The sequence below is a fragment of the Symphalangus syndactylus genome, chromosome 10 (assembly GCF_028878055.3).
Source record: "Symphalangus syndactylus isolate Jambi chromosome 10, NHGRI_mSymSyn1-v2.1_pri, whole genome shotgun sequence".
In the NCBI taxonomy this organism is placed as follows: Eukaryota; Metazoa; Chordata; class Mammalia; order Primates; family Hylobatidae; genus Symphalangus; species Symphalangus syndactylus.
Window position 1 is genome coordinate 10,462,254 of NC_072432.2, and position 26,232 is coordinate 10,488,485.

The following is a 26,232-nucleotide window of genomic DNA, read 5'->3' on the forward strand; positions in this document are numbered from 1 at the left end:
GAGACAGTTTGTTATAATTTCTGTTCTTTTACATTTGCTGAGGAGTGCTTTATTTCCAACTATGTGGTCAATTTTGGAATAGGTGTGGTGTGGTGCTGAAAAAAATGTATATTCTGTTAATTTGGGGTGGAGAGTTCTGTAGATATCTATTCGGTCTGCTTGGTGCAGAGCTGAGTTCAATTCCTGGGTATCCTTGTTAACTTTCTGTCTCGTTGATCTGTCTAATGTTGACAGTGGGGTGTTAAAATCTCTCATTATTATTGTGTGGGAGTCTAAGTCTCTTTGGAAGTCACTCAGGACTTGCTTTATGAATCTGGGTGCTCCTGTGTTGGGTGCATATATATTTAGGATAGTTAGCTCTTCTTGTTGAATTGATCCCTTTACCATTATGTAATGGGCTTCTTTGTCTCTTTTGATCTTTGCTGGTTTAAAGTCTATTTTATCAGAGACTAGGATTGCAACCCCTGCCTTTTTTGGTTTTCCATTTGCTTGGTAGATCTTCCTCCATCCCTTCATTTTGAGTCTATGTGTGTCTCTGCACGTGAGATGGGTTTCCTGAATACAGCACACTGATGGGTCTTGACTCCTTATCCAATTTGCCAGTTTGTGTCTTTTAATTGGAGCACTTAGCCCATTTACATTTAAAGTTAATATTGTTATGTGTGAATTTGATCCTGTCATTATGATGTTAGCTGGTTATTTTGCTCATTAGTTGATGCAGTTTCTTCCTAGCCTTGATGGTCTTTACAATTTGGCCTGTTTTTGCAGTGGCTGGTACCAGTTGTTCCTTTCCATGTTTAGTGCTTCCTTCAGGAGCTCTTTTAGGGCAGGCCTGGTTGTGACAAAATCACTCAGCATTTGCTTGTCTGTAAAGTATTTTATTTCTCCTTCACTTATGAAGCTTAGTTTGGCTGGATATGAGATTCTGGGTTGAAAATTCTTTCCTTTAAGAATTTTGAATATTGGCCCCCACTCTCTTCTGGCTTGTAGAGTTTCTGCTGAGAGATCAGCTGTTAGTCTGATGGGCTTCCCTTTGTGAGTAACCCGACCTTTCTCTCTGGCTGCCCTTAACATTTTTCCTTCATTTCAACTTTGGTGAATCTGACAATTATGTGTCTTGGAGTTGCTCTTCTCGAGGAGTATCTTTGTGGCGTTCTATGTATTTCCTGAATCTGAATGTTGGCCTGTCTTGCTAGATTAGGGAAGTTCTCCTGGATAATACCTTGCAGAGTGGTTTCCAACTTGGTTCCATTCTCCCCATCAGTTTCAGGTACACCAATCAGACGTAGGTTTGGTCTTTTCACATAGTCCCATATTTCTTGGAGGCTCTGTTTCTTTTTATTCTTTTTTCTCTAAACTTTCCTTCTCACTTCATTTCATTCATTTCATTTTCCATTGCTGATACCCTTTCTTCCAGTTGATCGTATCGGCTACCAAGGCTTCTGCAATCTTCACGTATTTCTCGAAACTTGGCTTTCAGCTCCATCAGCTCCTTTAAGCCCTTCTCTGCATTGGTTATCTTAGTTATACATTCATCTATTTTCTTTTCAAAGTTTTTAACTTCTTTGCCATTGGTTTGAATTTCCTCCCGTAGCTTGGAGTAGTTTGATCGTCTGAAGCTTTCTTCTCTCAAATTGTCAAAGTCAATCTCCGTCCAGCTTTGTTCCATTGCTGGTGAGGAACTGCGTTCCTTTGGAGAAGGAGAGGTGCTCTGCTTTTTAGAGTTTCCAGTTTTTCTGCTCTGTTTTCTCCCCATCTTTGTAGGTTTTTCTACTTTTGGTCTTTGATGATGGTGATGTACAGATGGGTTTTTGCTGTGGGTGTCCTTTCTGTTTGTTAGTTTTCCTTCTACCAGACAGGACCCTGAGCTGCAGGTCCATTGCAGTTTGCTAGAGGTCCACTCCAGACCCTGTTTTGCTGGGTGTCAGCAGCAGTGGCTGCAGAACAGCAGATTTTCAAGAGACTGCAAATTCAGCTGTCTGATCGTTCCTCTGGAAGTTTTGTCTCAGAGGAGTACCTGGCCGAGTGAGGTGTCAGTCTGTCCCTACTGGGGGGTGCCTCCCAGTTAGGCTGCTCAGGGGTCAGGGACCCACTTGAGGAGGCAGTCTGTCCGTTCTCAGATCTCCAGCTGCATGCTGGGAGAACCACTACTCTCTTCAAAGCTGTCAGACAGGGACATTTAAGTCTGCAGAGGTTCCTGCTGTCTTTTTGTTTGTCTGTGCCCTGCCCCCAGAGGTGGAGCCTACAGAGGCAGGCAGGCCTCCTTGAGCTGTGGTGGGCTCCACCCAGTTCGAGCTTCCTGGCTGCTTTGTTTACCTTAGCAAACCTGGGCAATGGCGGGTGCCCCCCCACCCCCAGCCTTGCTGCCGCCTTGCAGCTTGATCTCAGACTGCTGTGCTAGCAATCAGCGAGACTCCGTGGGCGTAGGACCCTTTGAGCCAGGTGCAGGACACAATCTCCTGGTGTGCCGTTTTCCAAGCCCATTGGAAAAGCGCTGTATTAGGGTGGAGTGACCCGATTTTCCAGGTGCTGTCTGTTACCCCTTTCTTTGACTAGGAAAGGGAACTCCCTGACCCCTTGTGCTTCCCACGTGAGGCAATACCTCACCCTGCTTCGGCTCGCGCACAGTGTGCTGCATCGACTGTCCTACACCCACTGTTTGGCATTCCCTAGTGAGATGAACCCGGTACCTCAGATGGAAATGCAGAAATCACCAGTCTTCTGTGTTGCTCACGCTGGGAGCTGTAGATCAGAGCTATTCCTATTCCTTCTTAGACTATTTTCTTAATAAAAAAATTGTATTTGTAAACTCTTCCTTAGTCCCTTTATTATGCATGTCAATTTTTTGAAAAGCTTACTAAGCCCCTTGCCAGAATTGCAACCTGCCAGTGTTGTGTTAAGGGTAAGAGAGACAACTCTTTGGAAACGAAAATATCAAGAAAGATAACTTCCTATCTCCGTGGGCCCCTTGCTCCAAGCTACGACTGCCTGCTTGTCATAAAGAATGTTAATTTTCCTTGGGATAAAGGTAACTGTCTAGCACAGAAGGATACCCCAATTGCCAGGTGAATTTAGGATGCAGAATGTTATAAAATGTTATAAAAAGAATGTTTGAAAGAATGTTATAAAAAATGGTGGTGTTAGGCCTTATTACATGAAGACCAGTTATCATTTATCTCAAGAAGATGCATGTAAGGATTGTATTTCTTGGCTATATAAAGGGGTGAGATTTCTTTCTGTCTTTGTAATCTCTTTAGCATATTACCCGTGATGCACATTGCAGCCTGGTTTAATGCTTTTTAATATTTATATTTTTATTTATTTGTTTATTTATTTTTGAGACAGAGTCTTGCTCTTTCACCCAGGCTAGAGGATAGTGGCACAATCTTGGCTCACTGCAACCTCCGCCTCCCGAATTCAAGTGATTCACCTGCCTTAGCCTCTCAAGATGCTGGGATTACAGGCACGCACCACCACACCCAGCTAATTTTTGTATTCTCAGTAGAGACAGGGTTTCACCATGTTGGCCAGGCTGGTCTTGAACTCTTGACCTCATGATCCGCCTGCCTCAGCCTCCCAAATTGCTGGGATTACAGGCATGAGCCACCGCACCCAGCCTTAATGCTTTTTTAATAAGAAAATTATTTTCTTTATTTTCTACTTTATAGAGAGGAGTTTTGTAGAATGGCAGGAGATTTCATTTTTAACATTATTCTCCAATATAAAGGAGAACAGACTTGACAGTTGTTGTCCCAAATTAGGTAAAAGATTGAGATTGGAGATCCCCATAGGCCCATAATTTCTACCTTTGGTAACATAATGGAAGACATAGAACAACCCTCCCCTACACAGACTCCTCAATGGGACAGCCCAATTACATCCACTGTCCTGAGCACATGGACCCCCTTTCTCTCTCAATCTTACCCACGTGACTCAGTGAGCAGCTCCAGCCCACATCACAGAACCATATGAAGAATTGAAAACCCCACTTTCTCAAGAGGGCCAAGGGCAGAGCATGGACATATTTGATTAATACCAAGGAGACATGAGAAAAATGAAAATATTGCCATGACTGTATTTTGGTATTCCAGAGTTCCTGCCTCACTGCTATCAAGAACATCACCCTCACCTCAGGTGCTTCTTGTTGGTTTCTTCCTCCTTGACCTCACCCTGTTCTGTGGTTGTAAATCCCCACATGTCTTGGTTGAAGGCAGAGTTGAGCTTGAAGGAAACCAAAATATTTCACTCTTGGGAAAGGAAGATAAATCTTAGGGCCCCAAAATCACTAAGCTAAAGAAAAAAGTCAAGCTGGGAACTGCTCAGCACAAACTTGCCTCCCATTCTATTCAAAGTCACCCCTTTGCTCACCGAGATAATTACATATTTGATTGCCTCCTTTACAGAGGCTAACCAGAAACTCAAAAGAATGCAACTATTTATCTCTTATCTATCTATGATCTGGAAGCCCCCTCCCCACTTCAAGTTGCCCCACCTTTCCGGACTGAACCAATGTTCATCATACATATGTTGATTGATGTATCATGTCTCCCTAAAATGGAGGATACCAAGCTGTGCCCTGACCAAGTTGGACACATGTCCTCAGGACCTCCTGAGGGTGTGTCATGGTCATTTGTCCTCAACCTTGGCAAAATAAACTCTCTATATTAACTGAGACCTCTTTCAGATTTTGGGGGGTACATACTCTAAAAGAAAGAATTTTGACAAATTTCAAGATGGCCATTCAAAAGGGCAGGAAATACAAGAACAGCTGAAAACTGTCTTTTATGAGAGAGGCTTGCACCGGTAGAGAAACTCTGCTTGGATGCAGCCAGCCTTTCTCTGAGGCTTTCCCTTGGATTTAGGAAAGATTAACTGATGGTCTGACATCTTTAAAGGTCTGAAGAAAACATTTTCCATCTCTTCTCTTAAGTGCTGCTATCTATGAGGTTTCATTGACATAATGTGCAAGAAAATTAAATTTTGGGACCCCAAACTCTTTTAGCCAAAGAGAAAATTCTAACCAGGAACTGGGTCACAAAAACCTGCCTCCCTCTTCTGGTTCCTAAATAAGATGGCTACAGGATGAAAGGCTACCCACCTCTCCCGTATTTTGTCCACAAGGAAATTCCTGGTGAGCTGTTGAAACTTCACCATGGTGATGCAAATCCATAGCTTATCTTTACAGTTGCGGTCACCCCACAGACACAAATGCATTTCTGATTGTTCCCCTACCCCATTTTGTCTGTGTTATCTTATGTAAAATGCAGATTCCCCATATTTTTCCTCTGCCCCCTGTTGTTGATGTGAGAACTGTGTGCTTCTCAATATCCCACCCTTTCCCCTTTAAATTTGGAGCCCTCAAAATCATCTTCAGAGAAAGGCATAGACCTGTCTCCTGAGTGCATCCTCAACTTTGGCAAATAAATCTCCTAAAATTACTGAGACCTGTCTCATCATTCTTTGGTTGACAATAACAAGACCTCTGCTAGCCAGACCTCCTCTTTTCTCCTTCCCATAACCTGTGTTGTCACTACAATCTGTTTTGCCAAGATTTAAGCCCCTCTCTCATTTTTTCCATAAACTTAGATGGTTTACACGTTGCTCTGTGGTTCTCCCCTACACATGGTCATAAGTTTGTGTGCCTTTTCTCTTTCTAATCTGCCTTTTGTTAGGTGAATTTTTAGTGAACTTCAGAAGGTAGAGAAAATTTTTTCCCTCGGCCCCCACCAGCATGATCACTCTCCCACAGAAAGACCCAAATGAAGTGGCCCCTACATCTAACGCCATGGCCCCCCTTGAGTGAAGTATTTCTCACTATGTTTTAGGAAATGTCATAAATAAGTTGTTTTTTTTTTTTAACACCCTGTTGGACCATAAAGGATTGATCTACTGGTAGACACTTACTCTCAATCAGAGCTTTTCCCAAGGGAATTTGTCATGTGGAAAAAAGCTCAAGGAATGGCCAGGCATTGTGGCTCATGCCTGTAATCCCAGCACTTTGGGAGGCCGAGGCGGGCGAATCACCTGATGTTGGGAGTTCGAGACCAGCCTGACCAACATGGAGAAACCCTGTCTCTACTAAAAATACAAAATTAGCCGGGCGTGGTGGCGCATGCCTGTAATCCCAGCTACTCGGGAGACTGAGGCAGGAGAATCGCTTGAACCCAGGAGGTAGAGGTTACGGTGAGCCAAGATCATGCCATTGCACTCTAGCCTGGGCAATAAGAGTGAAACTCCATCTCAAAAAAAAAAAAAAAAAATGTAAAGGAATATGGGAGTCATGGAGGCTTGGATGTATTACTGGGGGGCTCTAGAGAGATGGAGGAGCCACGGGTTGCTGGGGCTAAGATATCCTGAGCTGCACTGGTTTCTGAGCTATTCAAATCACAGTTGTTTCACCCTTTTCTTTATTTTTGGAGTCACCCAGGATCCTTTTAGCAACCACCTTTCACTTGCATTTGAGCCTGTTTTTACTGTTGCAAACACACAAAACACACTTAAATAAGATGCTGTAACAGTAGTTCTCAAATCACAGCAACAACTCTAGTAGTTGTATCCTAGGAAATTAAAATTCTGTGTTACTTACTTGCTATGGTTTGATGTGTTCTCCAAAGTCCATGTATTGGAAACTTAATCTTCAATGCAATAGTGTTGAGAAGTGGGACCTTTAAGTGATAATTAGGTCATGAGGGATTTGCCCCATGCATGAATTATTGCTATTATCTCAGAGGCGAGTTAGTTATCAGGGGTTGAAATCCTGATAAGAAGATGAGTTTGTTCTGTCTGTCTGTCTCTCTCTCTCTCTCTCTCGACTCCAGAATTGTAAAAAGCCAATCTCTGTTCTGTATAAATTACCCAGTCTCAGGTATTCCATTATATTAGCAGGAAATGGACTAAGACACTACTTTATAAAATTTTGCAATTTCCAATATTCAGCTTTTCCTTGATCCGGCATCATCTACATTTTTCTTTGCTTGTTACTGATGGTGAAATTTTCCTGTTGTCTCTCACTTATGGCTTACACTATCACATGCTCTCTACTAATTCATGCCTTCTATTTCCTTCTGTTGCTCTTTGGTAAGCATCTCTTTTCATGTGTCTCATTTTTAGGCTAATACATATCGTAAAACTCAGTTGATTCCTCACTATCATGCATAGAGCTCTGTTTGGGGGAAGTTCTCCCTCCTGACCTGCTACGCCAATACCCAGCCAAAGGAGCGCTGCCTTTGCTTTATTTGCACACTCCTGTTTTACACAGTCATGCCCAGAATTGTGTGGCTACTTGGCGCATGTAATGAAAAATCTGGTTTTTGAAGTCATGCATAAAATTAAAATCTCTTTGTATTTGGTTGTCTCACATCCACTGTGGTCCCTGTTTCAGCACCTCATTGGGATTATTAAACTCATTAAATTCTTTACATGAACTTGAATTGTTCATAGAAATCTCTAGCCATTTCCCTGGTTAAACAGGATATTCTTTTTTTTTTCACTAAAAAACATTCGTGGTGGTTTAGTGATGAGGTTAATATTCCCCTCTTTTCCACCTCCACCTTGGAAAAACCACGTTGGACTGAGTTTTGAGGAGCAAAGAACTAATCACGTGACCAAAGGGGCCTTGTATCCCCACAAGCCCTGGGTATTTTTCTGTCATAGAGAGAAGAGGGTCTGTATGGATACCTGAAAATGTGATTTTATATATTCTTGACATCCAGGGGAGAAAAGTCAATAAGCAAAGAAGCTACAGTTATCTCCCTAGAAATTAATGGGTTATGTCAAGACTATAGGTTTTCATTTCCTTCTGTTGCTTGTTAGAATGATGTTCTTGTGCGAAACTGGAGTTCCACAATTCCCATTTCTTCTTGACTCCCTACCCTAGCTAAGTACTTTATTCTTAAGAGACTGGCACCAAGTCACTTTGTCCTATTATGGAAATGCAAGATTTGTCTTTTGGATGGATTTCTGAAGACAATGGGTAAAACATTAAAGTTGATTTAATTGCTTGCCTGTCTGGGCAAGGAGTTTGGTTTTTGCTGAACATTCCCCTTACTAAAATGGCAGGATGGTTTTGATTGCCATTGAAACTAACCGAATATTTAATCTTTTTCCCTTTAGAGAAAAAAGAAAAAAAAAAAAGGTGCAGCTCACCACCAGTGCTCATTTAGTTTTACATTAACATGTTCTTTGAGGCTGAAGCAAATCTGACCGATTTTCAATGTAAAAATAACATATAAAAACTGTTCTCGGAGTTATTTCTAAACAGAACTAAGATCAGAATTGTTTGAATCATCAGAAACATCTCTTTTGAAAAATCGATTCATCAAATGAATCTTCAGCCAACAACTGTTGAAGAAGGATGTGAATATCACAGGTAAGAATTCTACATTTTCTAAGATGTAACATTGTCAGTGATCTGAAAATATGATTACTATATTTTGTGAATGGAAATACCATTACAAAAACAGAAAGCTACAAAAGGAATGATGTCTTTTGTTTCCAAAGTCAACATACTAGAGTGATTCAAAAATAATAATAAGTCAGATGCGGTGGCTCATGCCTTTAATCCCAACACTTTGGGCGGCTGAGGCGGGTGGATCACTTGAGGTTGGGAGTTCGAGACCAGCCTGGCCAACCTCGTCTGGCCAGTGAATGGTGGTGAAACCTCGTCTCTACTGAAAATACAAAAATTAGCCAGGTATGGTGGCATGTGCCTGTAGTCCCCGCTACTTGGGAGGCTGAGGCAGGTAGAATCACTTGAACCTGGGAGGCGGACGTTGCAGTGAACTGATGTTGTGCCACTGCACTCCAGCCTGGGCAACAGAGCAAGAATCTGTCTCAAATAATAATAACCATAATCATAATCATAAAAGCGAGATATTTCGTGGCAAAGTTTTCTCAGGGTAAACTGCCGCCACAAGTGCCACTGGTGAGTATTCTCGGGTCAAATGGAAAAAGGGTTAAATGCAAGGCAGGTCATCAGCAAAGTATAGTACCTGTTTGTGAGTTGATTTTCTCTCCAGTCCAACATATCCCGCAATATGATTTTTAAATAGAATAGGGATCTCACTGGGGGATATGCAAATAATTTAAATTTGTTCATACATATAGGCAGGGCCCAGAGAGATTAAGAGCACATGTGGTTTAAATGCTGTTATCTCTGCTTTTTGAATAGCATGGTAAGTTGAAAATATTTGCCATTGAAGCAAGGGACTATTTGCCTCAAGGTTAAATAAGACATGAAGAGCTTCAGATGCCTGGTCTGCAGTGATGAGTAGAACAGGCCCTTCTGCTGTCGGGTGCAGACATTTCTCCTCTACCTTCTTTAAGGCATTAACATTCACTAGACATGTTCATCTAAAGGTGTCTCAATAGTGTTAACTCCAGTCTCCTTGTGAGTCTTGCTGACTCACCATGACTAGAGGACTTCGATGGCATGCTAGACCTTCCAGTCACTAGGCTGGATCATTGTACTTGTTCTGAGCTGCACAGGTGTTTTACTTTTGTGCCAGGTGGTTGGAAATAGGCACATAAAATGGAGCCATTTGTTTTAAAATCATTTCGTTTATTGATGCTCTTGGCCAGTGTGTCTGAGGGTGGCATCTGCCTTCCCAGGAGGCGGGAGTGGGGCCCCCAGCTGAGGAGCTCATGGTGCTCTCTTAGCTTTCAAGACTTGTCATACAGGGTGCAGTAAAACAAAATATGCCACTCAAAATGTACTTTTTTGGTATATTTTGATCTTGCTGTTAAGAGGGGCTACAGTTCAGAGAGGCTGCAGACACAGAAATAGCCCTGAAAAGCTTTCTTCTCTGGCAGAGATTTGCAAGTGCTGAGGAAATATACATTAGTGAAGTGAACACAGGGTAAAAGCCTTTCTCTGAGGCCCCCACTTATCTGCCTAATTGGATCAAGGAAAGATTAACTCCCAGGAAAAACAGACTAAGATCCTGAGGCTTTAAAGGTCTGACTGAGAAACTTCTCCATAGGCCACCGTCTATCTTCCTGAGGGCAGCTTGGGGAGCCCCTGAGAGACTCACATCTGTGTGGGGATAGCCTTTGCTCACCATGCGTACCTCTCCCTCTCCCCCATTACCTGAGACCCCACCTCCCCGAGAGACCCCAAGCCCCTATTCTCTCTGTAGCCTCAGGATGTGATGAAATCTTCAATCATCTGGTCCTGCTTAGAGTCTCATATTTGCTGCTCCATGTACATGTATATAAATTTATATGCATTTTATGTTAATTATTCCATTGTCAGTGTGTCTTATGTAATCAAGTCACCAAAACTTCAGAAGGGCAAGGAAAGAAAATTCTCTTTGCACCTGCAGGGGTATCTGCATGGTATGCAAACCAGAAAAATTAAAGGGAAATAATGAATCAGAGTCAGGGAATTAGCAAACATGACCTGGACAATGGCAATGAAGGAGTTGTGCACGGCCTCTATACTGGTATTTACGTAACTGAGGCCCATCAGTGCCAAGATCTTTGTCTTTTTTCTTCCCTTCCCTCTCACTGCACGTGTCTGGACATAGGCCAAGGTTTAGTAAGAGCATCTGGTTAAGATGCGGAGATGGGAAACACTGTGTGGGAATGTGAATGAGTGTGTGTGAAAATGTTAACAATTGCGTTGAGAAAAAAATCCTTGTGCAAGTATACTTACTTGCACAATTATCACCTTTAGTTTTGTAATTATAAGATTTCTCAGAACCTGGCTGGGTGTGGTGGCTAATGTCTGTAATCCCAGCACATTGGAAGGCTAAGGCAAGTGGATTGCTTGAGGCCAGGAGTTCATGACCAGCCTGGCCAACATGGTGAAACCCCATCTTTAATAAAAATACAAAAATTAGCTGGGCATGGTGGCATGCACCTGTAGTCCCAGCTACTCATGGGGCTAAGGCAGAAGAATCGTTTGAACCCAGGAGGTGCAGGTTGCAGTAAGCTGAGATTGTACCACTGCACCACTCCAGCCTGGGTGACAGAGTGAGACCGTCTCAAACAAACAAAAAAAAAGATTTCACAGAGCCTGCCATTGAATGTGTAGTGTTTAGGAAGGATAGAAGGATCTTAAGGAAGTCACCATCTGTGTCTCACTTTCTTCTTAGTGTTAGATGAACTTTCTCATTGACACCTGACAGGAAGAGCCTCTCTATTGGACCACCATGTTTGGGCTCACTGTGTAGTAACAAACCAACACACCAAAATAACGGGAGTTGCCACTGACAAAGAGTTGAATAATCAAATGACGGCCAAAGGAGGAGGTAGGATGCAACCTCAAATTCACTGCCCCAAGGAGTTTTAGAATGGGATTTTCAAGGGACTTCTGGCAGATAGAGAGGGCTGAGGAGTGGGGGGTTGCTGATTAGTTAGGATGTGGGGGATGAAAACATAAAGATATAGTAAGTGCATTCTAGGATCGAATCATTTCCTTAAAGTGGGTATTTACACAGGACGGCATCAGTGGATCTGTTGGAATGCAGGATCTGGAAAATGTGGAAAACTTGAAACTTCTTCACATTACAGAAGTTATCTATAGAGGTTAGGGCCTTGTAATACAGGCTATAAGCTGTAAGCAGCTATAAGAAAGCGGCCTGTGGGCCAAGCTGGTTAATGTTTAACTACCCTTCTACTCAAAAACTTACGATTTTGCTAAAAACCTAGACATTCATTCAGTTTTATTGATTCTATAAGGATGGTGTCACCTTCATTAAACACATTTGTTCTGAGGGACAGTTGGGCTGCAGTGGTCATTGACTTATCTGACCAAAATGCTTGCATTGACCAAAAACTTTCTTTCACACGAATAAAAATATTCCTCCAAAATAAGAACTTGATTTTGAGAGTCTCTGAAAAACAATCATTGTATATAAGAAACATATTTTGTGGTTAATGACAACATAATTTTACTTTACTCAGGGAAGGCTGTTTCTCTCAGTACATCGTTCAACTTTGGCACCAGCCAACATTCTCAGGACTCACATAAAGCCAACCAACTAAGCAAAATCCTGAATATTGTTCACTAATCCTGATTCTGCCTCCTTTCTAGGTGTGAATTCAAAGGCAGAATTACTCCCCATTTTCTTCCCTCTCCTGTGTCTCTCCCCTGAGGCTTCTCTGCAAAGCATCACTGCCCAGCTTAGCGTCTGTCCTGGACACTGGTAATAACGTGGTACCATTCATCCTCTCCTAGCATTCGATCACTCATCAGGAGCCCTCAGCTCCATAGGGAAGAGGACAGAAGAAGAAACCAGTGAGATCCCGATTTCTTGATTCTTTCTGTCAGTATTTTTTCTAATATCTCCAAGTTGCAAGAGAGAAGTAGAAGCTACATGGCATTCACCCTAAACCTACTTGCATGATGCATTCTGTTTGTCTTAGAAGGATCATTATACTTTATCATAAAAGGAAAAAACATTCTCCATTCTATCAATTCTCTGGGTGGTTCTGACTTAAATAGAGGGAGTTTTACTGTCTAGGTTGAGCTTCTGCTCCTTGGTCCACTCCTCTTGAAACTTCACTGAGGTTGTTTATTAAATCTGGGAGTCTTTTTGAGGAACCTTTAGGGTTTTCTAGATATACAATCCTGTCATCAGCAAACAAAAATAATCTGACTTCTTATTTTTACTACTTAAATGCCTTTTATTTATTTTCTTTACCTGATTGCCATGAATAGTACTTCCAAGTTTGTGTTGAATATGAGTGGTGGAGTGGACATCCTTGTCTTGTTCCAGTTCTTAAGGGAAAGGTTTTCAGGTTTTCTCCATGCAATATGACATTGGCTGTTAATTTGTCCTAGATGTCCCTTATTATTTTGAGTCATGTTCCCTTGATGTCTAGTTTACTGAGTGTTTTTATAATAAAGTTTTTATGTTGCATTTTGTCAAAACTCGGCATCTGTTGGGATGATCTTTTTTTTTTGCTTTTAATCATGTTTATATGGTGAATTGTGGTGTAATCATGTTCAGAGATTTGTGTATGTGTTTAATCATCCTTGCATCCCTGGAACAAAATCTAGTTGGTCATGACGAATTATCTTTCTGATGTGCTATTGGATTTAGTTTGCTAGTATTTTGTTAAGAATATTTGTGACCATGTTTTTTAAGGGTATGTTCCTGTAGTTTTATTTTTCTGTTCTGTCCTTGCCTGATTTTGGTATCAGGATGATACTAGTTCAGTAGAACAATTAGGGAGGAATGCCTCTTCAATTTTTTAAAATCTATTTCATAAAATTGGTACCAGCTCTTCTTTGCATGTTTGGCAGAATTGGGCTGTGAATCCCTCTGGTCTCATGCTATTTTTCACTAGAAAATTTTTAATTACTGATTTGATTTAATTACTGAGTATTTTTCATTACTCATTATGGGTCTGCTCTGGCTTTCTGTTTCTTCCTGATTCAATGTTGGGAGGTTGTATGTTTCCAGGAATTTATCTATTTTCTCTATATTTTCCAGTTTGTGCACATAGAAATGTTTACAGGAGTCACCGATACTCTCTTGTATTTCTCTGATATCAGTTTTAATGTTACCTTTATCATTTCCTTTTTTTTTTTTTTTTTTTTTGAGACTCACTGTGTTGCCCAGGCTGGAGTGCAGTGGGGCAATCTCAGTTCACTGAAACCTTCACCTCCCAGGTTCAAGCGATTCTTCTGCCTCAGCCTTCCAAGTAGCTGGGGTTACAGGCACACACCACCATGCCTGGCTACTGTTTTTTGTATTTTTAGTAGAGACGGGGTTTCACCATGTTGGCCAGTCTAGTCTCGAACTCTTGACCTCAAGTGACCCTGCCTCAGCCTACCAAAGTGCTGAGATTGCAGGCATGAGCCACTGTGCCCAGCTCACCTTTATCATTTCTGTATTGTATGTTTTTGAATAGCCTCTCTTTTTTTTTCTTTGTTAGCTAGCTATCAATTTTGTTTATCCTTTCAAAGAACCAAATTTTTGTCTCATTGATCCTTTATACCTATTTTTTTCTTGTTTCAATTTCATTTAGTTATGTTATGACCATTCTTATTTCTTTTCTTCTACTAGCTTTGGGTTTGGTTTGCTCTTATTTTTCTAGTTCCTTAGAAGTGACTTTAGGTGGTGAGTTCGAGGTCTTTCTATCTTTTCAGGGAGGCTTTAACACTATAAATTTATCTCTTAGCACTGCTTTCCCATATCCCAGAGATTTTGGTATGTTGTGTGTCTATTTTCATTCATTTCAAAAAATCTTTTGAATTCTGAATTTCATTCTTTACCCAAAAGTTGTTCAGGGACACATTGTTTAATTTTTCATGCACTTGTATAGCTCTGAGAGTTCCTCTTGATACTGATTTCTAATTTTATTCAACTGCAGTCTGAAAAAATACTTGAAATGATTTTGATTTTTTTAAGTTTATTGAGACTTACTTTATAACCAAGCATGTGGTCAATTTTTGAGAATGGTTCATGTGCAGATGAGAAAAATGTGTATTCTGACTTTTAGGTTTTCTGCTGTTAAATCTGTTTAGTATAACAGGATTTTCTTTAGAGGTGATTTGTAGCTTCTCTGTAGCCGCTTTTAAAATTTGTTCTTTCTTGTTGACCTTGGGTAGTCTGGTGACTATATGCCTTGTTGACGTACATTTGGCATAGTATCTTTCAGGTATTCTCTGAATTTTTTGAATCTCAATTTCTAAATGTCTATCAGGATAAAGAAAATATTTCTGCAGTGTTTCTTCTACTATGTTTTTCAAACTTCTTATTTCTCTTCATCTTCCTTAGAAATGCTTATTAGTTGTAGATTTGATGGCTTTATATAATCCCATATTTCTCAAAGGCTTTGTTCATTTATAACAATTATTTACTTTTTTAAATTTCTGACTGGATTAATTTGAAAGACTAGTCTTCAAGGTATGAAATACTGTCTTCTGCTGGTCCAGTCTACTCTCAAAGTTTTAAACTGTATTTTAAAATTCCTTCAGTGAATTTTTTGTTTTCAAATTTTTGGTTTTTTCCCAAAATATGTATCTCTTTTGTTCTTTCCTTGATTGCTTTTGTAGTTTCTTTGTTTTTGACCTTCTCATGGATCTTATTGAGCTTTCTTATAATCCATACTTTGAATTCTATAACTGACATTTCTCAATTTTATTTTGATTAGAGTCTATTGCTGGAGACTTAGTGTAATTTTTTGATGGTACCACAACATTCAGATTTTTTATGGTGCAAGAATTCTTGTACTGGATTTTTTTCTCATTTGGAGAAGCTGAGAGTTCTTGGCTTTGAATTTACATTCATTCCAATGGAATTCTTTTCTCTATTTTTGCTTTATACCTCTGCCCTTGAGGGTGTGATTGTAGAGTATCATGAGTAGTGTATTTTGGCTTTGCTTCGATAGCCCTATGGCACTTTTGTTGGTAGGTTTTACATTGAGTTGTGCAGTTCAATTCACAGGCCAGTAGAGGGTACTTATGGGTAAGAGCCAGCTGTGCCAAACCAGATGGGTATATACTTGATCTTTGTTTACTGTGTGGGGCTTTCCGTTGTTTCAAGTGATGGGATGGACCGTGGAATGATCAGTGCCCTGAGCTTCCTGTTCAGTGTGTGACAGAGATATAGCTGGGTACAGCTGAAGTAGCTTAATTACCTGCAGATACCCCAGTGATGAGCACAGGCACCAGCCCAAAGAGAGGTTACCAGAGAAACTTCTGTTGTAAAGCATGAAGGTCTCTGTGGGGGTTAGGAAACTGCACTGATCCACAACCTGGGTAGTCAGTAACACAATCTGTTTCCCTAATACATCCCTGTCTTGGGCCTTGTGACTCTCAGTTCAGATGCACACTGCTGTCTATCTTCAGGCCACAGTGTAGCTGAGAGCCATAAAAGAAAAAAACTACTGTCCCATAGCTATCTAAGGAAGTGATATTGGGGCAGAACCTCTTCACCCAGTTCAATATAGACAGCTTTGTGGCTCTCCTGTAATGTGATGTGGTAATGCTGCTGCTTCACGGAGATAGAAGGAGGGGCTCCACCTTTCAGCACTTCTGTGTTGGTATCAGCTGGTTGGGTCAGCCCAGTCTCAGGACCCCAGGGAAGTGATTACATGCCAGCATTGTTATACTGGGTTGGGCAATTTTCCAATTTCAAATTTCACATTTCCCAGGCCCCTACATGGTGATGGAATGGCATGTATGAGGAAAGAAGACTGATGAGTGGCGATGAAATTACAAGAGAAAGTGAGAGACTGTTCTGTCCTAGAAGCTAGATGAAAAAATTGTTTTAAGAAGAAAAGAGTCAAATCCTATTAATAGGACAAGTAAGATGGAGTCTCGGCATTGACCATTGGGATTGACTATTGACCTTTACAAAGTCAAGAATGTTTGGATAGCATGATGGAGGCAAGAGTCAGAATAGTGTGCATTCAATAAAGTGTAGGATGAGAGTAATTAGATACAGAGTGTAGAACATGTTCAAATAACGGGCTGTAAATGGGACCAGACAATTGAGCAACCACCAAAGAAGAAAATGGAGTAAAATGACGGTTATTTTTGTGATGACAGCAAAAACAGCATGCATGTGTGCTCTTAGGAAGAATTTAGCAGAGAGAAAAAAACTGGTGATACAGGAGAGAGAGAGAGAAAGAGAATTGCTGAAATTACATTCAAATTAGTTTTCTCTTCCTGCTGTAACGAATTACCACAAATGTTATGGCTTGAAACTCCACAAATTAATTTTCTCAAAGTTCTGGAGACTAGAATTCCAAAATCTGGTTCAATGGGCTAATGTCAACATGGCCACAGGCCTAAACATGTATTTTTCAGAACATATCTCTAATGTTAGGTAATAAATGACTGCAATTACTTTGTCATTTTTTAATTTATGTCTTTAGCTTTTTGTCCTTCATATCCTCATATCCTCAATTAACAATGTTGTTGTGTATGATTTTTAATAATATTTGTATTCCTTTCTCAATTGCTCTTTTGTTCTGTAGTTATTTTCTTTGTAGTTACTCTCGGGATGATACACAGCACCTTATAGTTATAACAATCTACTTTGAAAGCAATGCCAATTTAACTGCAATCCTATACAAAACTTCTTCCACAGCTTCATTTCCACTTCACATTATTGATTTCATGAATTACAAATTTATACATTGTGTACATGTTAACATAGATTTATGCTTACTTGTACACATTTGTATTTTAAATCTTGAAGTGTAGAATAAAACCAAACTTTGAACAATACATATTTTCACATTTTGCCATATGTATACCTTTACTAAAGGGCTTCATACTTCTATATGGTTTTAGGTTACTGTCTAAAATGCTTTTATTTTAAGCTGAATTAGTCCCTTTACCATTTCTTGCAAAGCAGAACTAATGGCAATGGACTCTTGCAGATTTTATCTCACATTGTCTTAATAACTTTCTAATTAAAAAAATAATTTTTGCCAAACATAGATTTCTTGGTTGGCAGTTTTATTTTTACCACATTAAATGTATTACCTATTATGTCCTTCAAATTGTCTAATCAAAAATCTGTTGATCATCTTGAGTAGAATTTATTGTTCTGTACGTAATACAGAGTTATGTTTCTCCTCTTGCTTTTAAGATAGTCTATTTGTCGTTGGCTTTTAGAGTTTGATTTTAATGTATGTGGGCCTTGGTCTCTTTATCTGAACTCCAATTCTTTAAGTTGCTCACATATTTAAATTCATGTCTGTTGCCAGTTTGAGAACTTTTTGATAATTGTTTTCACCACATAATCTCTCCACCCCCATAGGCTCATGTTTCTCCTTCTCAGAATCCAGTGCTGTGTATACTACTTGGCTTGATGGTGTCCTACAAGCCCTTTAGGATCTGTTCACATCTCTTTACTCTTTTTTTTTTTTTTTTTTTACCTTAGATCAATGATGTAAAATATCTTATCCCTAAACATGTAGACTATATCTTCATTCTGCTCAAATTGCTGTTGAACTCTTGTGAGATTTTCAATTCAGTTGTATCGTTCAGCATCAAAATTTGTTTGGTTTATTTTGTATAATTTCTACATCACTGTTGGTATACTCATTTTTCCATATATGCTTTTCCCGATTTCCTGTAGTTCTATTTCCATATTTTTAATTGGAAATTTTAGCATATTTAAGATAGTTGATTTAAAACCTTTCTCTACTAATTTCAGTGCTCATGATTCTTCAAAAATGATTTCTGTCAATTCGTTTTCTTTGTTATAAGGGACTGTGTTTTCCTGCTTCTTTGTATACCTTGTTATTTGAGCATTTCAAAAAATAGACATTTTTCTCACTCTATATAGATTTGTTCTGTGTCATGACGATTATCAACTAATATGCTTGGTATGTTCTTAGTTTTAGCATAAGCCCAACATAAAACCCTAAGGCCTTATCAGCTCTTTTCTGAACATGTATCTGCCTGGAGTGTGTGTGCCCATTATTAGTTCCCCAAATACCTACTGGCTTTTGAATAGCTTACTATTCCAGCTTCCCTTCAATGGGTTAGATGAACTATTGCACGTCTCTTCCCTAATCTCTTGCCCTTGGCATCATGCTACATTTCTATTCAGCACCCCCATAAATAGTTTATTTTAGTCAATTTCAGATCACTTCTGGATGTGTCTATGAGACAAGTAGGGGCCTTTTGACCCACCATGTTGCTGAAATCACTCTGTAAAAGCTTTCAATGATTGTATATTATATTGTATCAATGTATAATAAACTTATTTCTGAACTTACTTTTTGGTTATTGTTTGAGGAAAAGTAAATAGAAGCAATCAGGGCATTGCAAGTTCTGACAACTCCAAGATGCTGATAATGTATTGTGCAAACTACATTCATCATGTTCTAATCTGCCCTCCAAAGGAAGGAACAAGTGAAAACTATCCCACATTAGAATTATTCATCCATTTATATGTAATTAGTTTCCAGTTTTTCCTTATAAATAATGTTTAACAAGATGACAAATTATATAAAATGGTTATCAGTTTTTTGGCTAGTTACTTCTTGATAGTCTCTAATAAGCCTGGTTGAAGAACAAATACTATTAAGGCACTGCTTGCATATATTAAATGATGTCCAAACTCCAAAAACTGTTAATAATTAACACTCCAATAAAAACATCAGAATTTCTTTTTTATTTGCACCCTCATCAGGATTACAGCTTCAGGACTGCACCTTCATCAGAAATGAATCTTTCTCTTATAATGCAAAGAAAGAAAAATCAAAATAAATTTTCTGATAGAAAATGTAAAAAGGCAAATATTTTGACAGTTTTAACTTTAATTTTTTATTGAGGGCCAACTATTTGAAAAATTCCCGTTAGTCATTCCTTTAAATTATGTGTATGTGAGAGAAAGATGTAAGATGGTTATTTCAAATGATGCAGTATAAAGAAGGGGCATTATCGCCGGGCGCGGTGGCTCACGCTTGTAATCCCAGCACTTTGGGAGGCCGAGGCGGGCGGATCACGAGGTCAGGAGATCGAGACCACGGTGAAACCCCGTCTCTACTAAAAATACAAAAAACCAGCCGGGCGTGGTGGCGGGCGCCTGTAGTCCCAGCTACTCGGAGAGGCTGAGGCAGGAGAATGGCGTGAACCCGGGAGGCGGAGCTTGCAGTGAGCCGAGACTGCGCCACTGCACTCCAGCCTGGGTGACAGAGCGAGACTCTGTCTCAAAAAAAAAAAAAAAAAAAAAAAAGGGGGGGCATTATCATGGCAGAAACAAAAAAAGATATTTGTAGCTGGAGGTTTTTATAGTCTAACACATGGTTGCTATTTGTTCTACAAATCTTTTTGAATAATTTAATATACAGAGAGATTTTGAATCGAAAATAATACTTCAGATACAAATTAATGAGTTTATTATAACCATATATTATAATAATTTACTTAGGAATTCTCTTTGATAAGAAACAAATTAACTGGATGCAATTTGCTCCACAGACCGTGTAAGACTGCCTATGTACCTCCTCCTAACATGCCATTGGTTAACCATTAGTCCATTTGCAGGGGGGCGTTTCCTGCCCATTGTTTTTATAATCTCTGAGGGGAAGAAGAAGCAAACATTTGCCAGTCAGACAAGTGACAGGAAATGGATTCTAAACACCAGTGTGTGAAGCTAAATGATGGCCACTTCATGCCTGTATTGGGATTTGGCACCTATGCACCTCCAGAGGTAAGAATAATTTCTTTTAGTTTTGAGATTTCTTCTTTTTTTAATTTAAGTTTTAGGGTACATGTGCACAACGTGCAGGTTCGTTACATATGTATACATAAGATTTCAAAAGAATAAACCTAGTAGAAGTGAAACCCATCTTGGGTTGTAAGGTTCGTGTTCCTACCTTACTCTGGAAGACTCACTGGTCTAGGTTTCCTAGGCTAGAAGAAAAAAAGTAGTCAATCCTTGTTCTGCACTGAGGTCCGTTCCTATGGTCACGTACTGCTTATTTTTAGTTTGTGCACTGTTTCTTTCTTCTGTTCATGTCTAGTTCCCAGCTTGGTAGAATATGTAAAACTTGGCAGAATATGTAAAACTCAGCATTGAAGAACTGTCGGTCAGCTCCCTCTGGTGGAGATTAATTGCAATAGGAGTGACTTCTCTGTTTCTACAACTGAAGAAATCTTTCCAAGAACATACGATCCAGAGAAATATTTATAGCAAAAATTACTGGATATGGTGCACAAAACTGTTGGCAGAGTATCACTGTTCTGATGGGCGGCAGTGAGCGCCACCCAGTATTACTGGACCTGGACTAGAGTTTCCACTGTACTACTTTCACTTTTAAAAAGAACTTCCTGAAAGAAAAAAATACAATCTGATTTTAAGTAAAATCTAGAACCTAACAAAGGAAAGTCTAAATTCTTAGTCCCTTTTTGTATGCATCATATTTGTATCAAAGTGGTAGGAGCGGTCTTCTGACACAAAAATGAACAAAATGGAGACCTCATTTTCTAGATAGAACTACTTCTACTCTGGAAGAAAACTTGTATTCCACGACTGTCCTCAGACTACTAACTGTGTGAATAGGGACTAATTATTGAAATTTGAGTCTCACTTTATCGGTAAGTTGTGATGATCTACAAGGATACATTTTCTAGACCACTGACAAAAGTGGTTTAATTTTTAATATAAATTGGCATGGGAAGGAAGTGAAAATAACGACACCACTGAAGCGCCAGCCTTGGTAAACCTTTGAGTGTTGGCACACACTAAAGACTGCTCTCAAAAAAACAAATTAAAAAAAAAAAAGACTGTTCTCAGGAGATGGCGGTGAGACTGGTATCTAGTTCCTTGTAATTTCAATGAAAAAAGAAAGCTTCTTAAATACATATAAAAATGAAAAACAGTTTATTTATATTTTTGTCATTAAAAAATACCTTTCAAATCTTTATCCAAATTTGGTCAATAAGTCAGTAATTTTAAATTTCACTGGAATTCTCTTCCCTGAAAGAGATAGCCTTATTTTTTATGGCAGAAATGTACCTTACTAAATCCTTACAGATTTCGTGAATTTTTAATGTATAAATCGATATCCTCAGAGTGTATGTCTTTACTCCTAGTGTTCAGTTCTGTTGTGTAGCCAGAATGGCTGTGCAGAAAAGACTTAACATAATAGACTACTATTCACAGATGCATTATTTCCCACGTGAACCCTAGTTGGGTCGATATAACTAGCACCCAGTCAAAATCTCAAGAACTGAGACACCAAAGAACATCTCTTGTAGACAGCATTTCCCAAATATGATGTTGGAGGAAGTCTGGGTGAGCATTCTGTGTGATATCACTGAGAGAGAACTCATATGAGCTTGCACCGTTTCCCTTCTATACGCCATGTGATTTTTACCATGTATAATATCACTGTATTAAAAATAATTAGGACTATTTCAGTCCTGTTAACTTTTACAACAAATCGCTGAATCTGAGGGTGTTGTTTGGTACCTCCATAACAGTGATCAACCAGAGATTGCCTGGGACTGAAGGTGTTTCTGGGATGCTCAACCTTTATTACTAACCAGGAAAGACCCAGGCAAACTGAGATGGGATTTTCACCCCACATACAGACAGGAGCAAAAGCTGATTCTTGTAAAAGTCAATGCTTGTGCCTGAACTACCTCTCAGCCACACTGATCACCAGATACTACCTTTGGTTGCTCCTCCAGGTTCCGAGAAGTAAAGCTTTGGAGGTCACAAAATTAGCAATAGAAGCTGGGTTCCGCCATATAGATTCTGCTCATTTATACAATAATGAGGAGCAGGTTGGACTGGCCATCCGAAGCAAGATTGCAGATGGCAGTGTGAAGAGAGAAGACATATTCTACACTTCAAAGGTACTATCCCTATGATGAGCTTGTGTGCACATATACTTAATGTGATTGTGTGAAGATGACAATTCTATGACTGGATCAGTAGTTGTGGGTGAATTTTGCTTCTGGGTTCAAATTTATTCACACCTATTCACATTAAAACTGAAATCAAAATCAAGGAATGATGATCACTTTTCATTTTGGCTGTGTTCCAATTTATGATCTGAACATCCCTTTACTTTTTTGACCTTCAGCTGAGGTCAGTGTGATTTGACATGTGCTACAGAATCACAGAGAACAATAATCATGTTATGGTTTTTCTTATCTCCTGGGTGATTTTCTAAGATTTCTTATTATTCTCTCAATTGCTATCTTTATCAGTGAGATAGAAAACAATATAAGAAAGCTCTGGGAGTATTAAATAATAGATACTTAAATTGTCCTAAATTGTGTCCAGCACAGTGAGCATGTTCAAAACTTGTTTTACCCCCCTTTTATGTTGCTTTAGTTTCTAAGCAACATAAATAGCTATTCTTAAGCATTGGGTTGAATGGATAGAAGAATTAGACTGTTAAAATGAGTTGTAAACTCTACTGAAGATAATTCAGGTAACATCATAGTTATTACTTAATACAAATTTTTACATTTTAAGAATTTACTCCTATCATTCAGTAGATGTACAAACTACACATCCAACATATAATAAAGTTCATAAGGATAGGTCAGAGCCAAAGGAATCATGAGAAGGAAGAGAATATGTTTGCCAGTGGTCATAAATTTTGAAGCAGTAGGAAAATATCTAAATATTAGATGGCACAAACTAATAAGATTTGCTCAAGCATTCATTCAAAATCACCTCCATTCTTTAACCTCTGCAGCTTTGGTCCACTTTTCATCGACCAGAGTTGGTCCGACCAGCCTTGGAAAACTCGCTGAAAAAAGCTCAATTGGACTATGTTGACCTCTATCTTATTCATTCTCCAATGTCTCTAAAGGTATACAGTTTGTATGAGCATAAAATTGTGCTTCTGCTGTCATTATAAACATTGTTTATATGGATAGTTGAACAGAGCTTTTTCTTAGGAGGATGTAGGGATTATCACACAGAAGAAGAACTGTAAGTGTAACACCTAATTTCCTTTCTTTCGAGTAAATTTTGAATCCTACTTCTCTAATGCACACCTACAAGAGAAGAGAGTACAGCAACCTCAAAGCCTCTTCCTCAAAAACTTGAGGAAACTACAATAGTCTCTTTCAAGGCACTGTCTTAGTTGTGGCTTTTGAGTCCATCTCTTGGGATGTTCCCAGACACAGAGTTTCACGCAGTTGTGGTGCCCAATAAAATTGCTGCACATGTGATGCACAATGAGTTTCCACCATCTCTCCCCATTTCAAGCTGAAGCAGATTTGGTGGAAGCCACTATGCATGGTTCTTAAATCAGAAACCCTTAATGTGGACTTGCAAAGCTTTATTATTCTGCTGCCTCCTCTTTCACAATAGAGTTTGAAGCTGTATTTAGCCAGGAATTACGGTGTGATTTAAAGTTACAGGAAACTACTCAGGCTAGTTAATGCAAAAGAGTTTACTGAGTTATATAAAATGGGAAGTCAAAGACATGGCTACATTTAAGGATATGAAATAGTCTACAAAAATGTATCATTTGTCTATTCTTATCTCTAAACTCCAACACTTTTTTTATTATTGTTGACCCAAACTTTTTCATTGGTGGCGATTATGGCTTTGGAGCAGTTCAGGGCTCATGGTCATCACCATAAGACAGCTCCTCTGGGTCTCCCAACTTCTGCTGACCCTGTGTGATTCACAGTCCTGCCCATAGACTATCAATTCTTCAGGTGGTCTGATAATCCCACCGTGTACAAGAGTACAATCCATTATTTTTGGATATCAAGGTATTTCCAAATCAAAGAGAGGTACTTCAATAGAGGAAATTATAAAGGCAGAATAAAGTGACATAAGTCAACTATGAAACTTGATTAAGGCCTAGAAAATGGTCCTTTTCCATACATATAATATTTGTAAGAGATAAGAGGAAGCCTGTCTCCTGAATACATTCCTTACATCTTCATATGTAAAACACTTAGCACACATCACTTTCTGGAGCATTGTACCACCTGTCTCATGGAGGATTAGTGTCCTTAAAGGTATCTGGGATCACAGCTATGGGTGGAGAAATTAATTTGTGACATCATTAAAATGACTGCTTCTATTTCAGCCAGGTGAGGAACTTTCACCAAGAGATGAAAATGGAAAAGTAATATTTGACATAGTGGATCTCTGTACCACCTGGGAGGTGAGTGCTTGGCAGAGAGGACACAGAGAAGGATGACAAAAAGAGAAAATCTGTTTCCCAGGTTCAATAGGAAAGAATGGAACATGCACCATTAGATCTAGAAATTCAGAAACTTTACAAGAGTAGTTTTGGTGAGATGAAGGGAAAAACACGAGAGGAATGTTTAGAGAGTGAGGCACAAGACTTGGGGGCAAGGAGGACAGGAATCCCTTTCCTTGCCTGTGCACTAATCTATCCAGTTTCCTAAGGAAGAGATAGAAAGTCTTACTCTTGCTACCTCTATCTTCTTCCCCTATTTGCTGTTTGAATTTTTCTCTTCTTGACAATCACTGCTAGCTATGTTCATTGTCATATTTTGAAAGTTGTTGCTCTCACAGTTCTGTCTTGCATTTATCATGATTTGCAGCCAACTGCACAAATAATTCCTCACAACCCCTTTCTCCCCAGGCCATGGAGAAGTGTAAGGATGCAGGATTGGCCAAGTCCATCGGGGTGTCCAACTTCAACCGCAGGCAGCTGGAGATGATCCTCAACAAGCCAGGACTCAAGTACAAGCCCGTCTGCAACCAGGTGAGCTCCCTTGGCCTCCTCTCCTTTTGGTTCTTCATGCCCCTCTTCCTGTCCTATTGCCAAATATGTGTTTTGTCCCACTTATCTTTGTGAAGCAGAAGATTCTAGAGAGCAAAGCTTCTGTCGAGAAAGGCATGAAGATTTATTTGTACCCTGCTTGGAAAAGTATTAGGGAAAAATTGGGATGAGTTTAATGTTGAATCGTGTGTAATATTTAGGGGAGGTCCATTTGATCAGGGAGGCCTAGAATCATCAATTAGAACTCAAGGAAAGGTGGACTTACCTCTAAGCTATGAAAGATGACCAGAGAATGCATGAGTGAAGGTGATTTGGAGGGAATGGTGTATAGATATGAAGCTATGAAAAGATGAAATGAGCTGTACAGAAACAGAGTTAGAATAAGAGAAGAGAGGTACTAGGGGTTTACATGGAATTTGGATGTCTGAATGCCTCTTGATATTTCAACAATTCTTGACCAGGGACATAGATATACTAAAAATTAGCTGCAGACTATGAAAGTCATCCATGTCAGAAAGAGAAAAATTAGGCCGGGTGCAGTGCCTTATGCCTGTAATCCCAGCACTTTGGGAGGCCGAGGCAGGTGGATCACCTGAGGTTGGGAGTTCCAGACCAGCCTGACCAACATGGAGAAACCCCATCTCCACTAAAAATACAAAAAATTAGCTGGGTGTGGTGGCACACGCCTGTAATCCCAGCTACTTGGGAGGCTGAGGCAGGAGAATCGCTTGAACCCAGGAGGCAGAGATTGTGATGACCCGAGGTTGCGCCATTGCACTCCAGCCTGGACAACAAGAGTGAAACTCCATCTCAAAAAAAAAAAAAAAGAAAAATTACCTGTTTATGGAGATAACTGTTCACAGTGGATGAAATCAACACTGAGGAACTTTAGCAGAACATAGACGTGACCTATCACTGCCCATGTCTTAGTCTGCTACTTCTCTTTGGGGTCTGTCATCCAATCAGTTGTTTAAACACATCTATTCTATGCATGGTTTTTTCATAGCTTAGGGATAAGTCCTTTTTTTTCCCCTGAGTTATTGTTAATGATTCCAGGCCTCCTTGATC

The 26,232-nt window shown here is 39.6% G+C and overlaps 1 protein-coding gene and 1 non-coding gene across 6 annotated transcripts in view; one reads left to right on the forward strand and one right to left on the reverse strand.

Moving 5' to 3' along the window:
• The window catches only part of LOC129491831 (aldo-keto reductase family 1 member C3), a 69,892-nt gene that overhangs the window by 36,645 nt on the left and 7,015 nt on the right, over positions 1-26,232 (forward strand). Inside the window, exons 4-9 of one of the 5 annotated variants that reach the window (XM_055296390.2) lie at positions 8,113-8,368; positions 19,970-20,135; positions 22,121-22,288; positions 23,143-23,259; positions 24,499-24,576; positions 25,024-25,146. In XM_055296390.2, the coding sequence (XP_055152365.1) occupies positions 20,052-20,135; positions 22,121-22,288; positions 23,143-23,259; positions 24,499-24,576; positions 25,024-25,146 (570 nt within the window). In that variant the 5' untranslated portion in view covers positions 8,113-8,368; positions 19,970-20,051. Of the gene's footprint in view, positions 1-8,112; positions 8,369-19,969; positions 20,136-22,120; positions 22,289-23,142; positions 23,260-23,347; positions 23,414-24,498; positions 24,577-25,023; positions 25,147-26,232 lie in introns of those variants that run through there. The other 4 variants (XM_055296391.2, XM_055296392.2, XM_063610064.1 and 1 more) reach the window with 4 other exon arrangements.
• On the reverse strand, positions 18,720-18,855 carry LOC129492412 (U8 small nucleolar RNA). The gene has a single exon (XR_008660862.1). It is a non-coding gene; the product is annotated as a U8 small nucleolar RNA (small nucleolar RNA).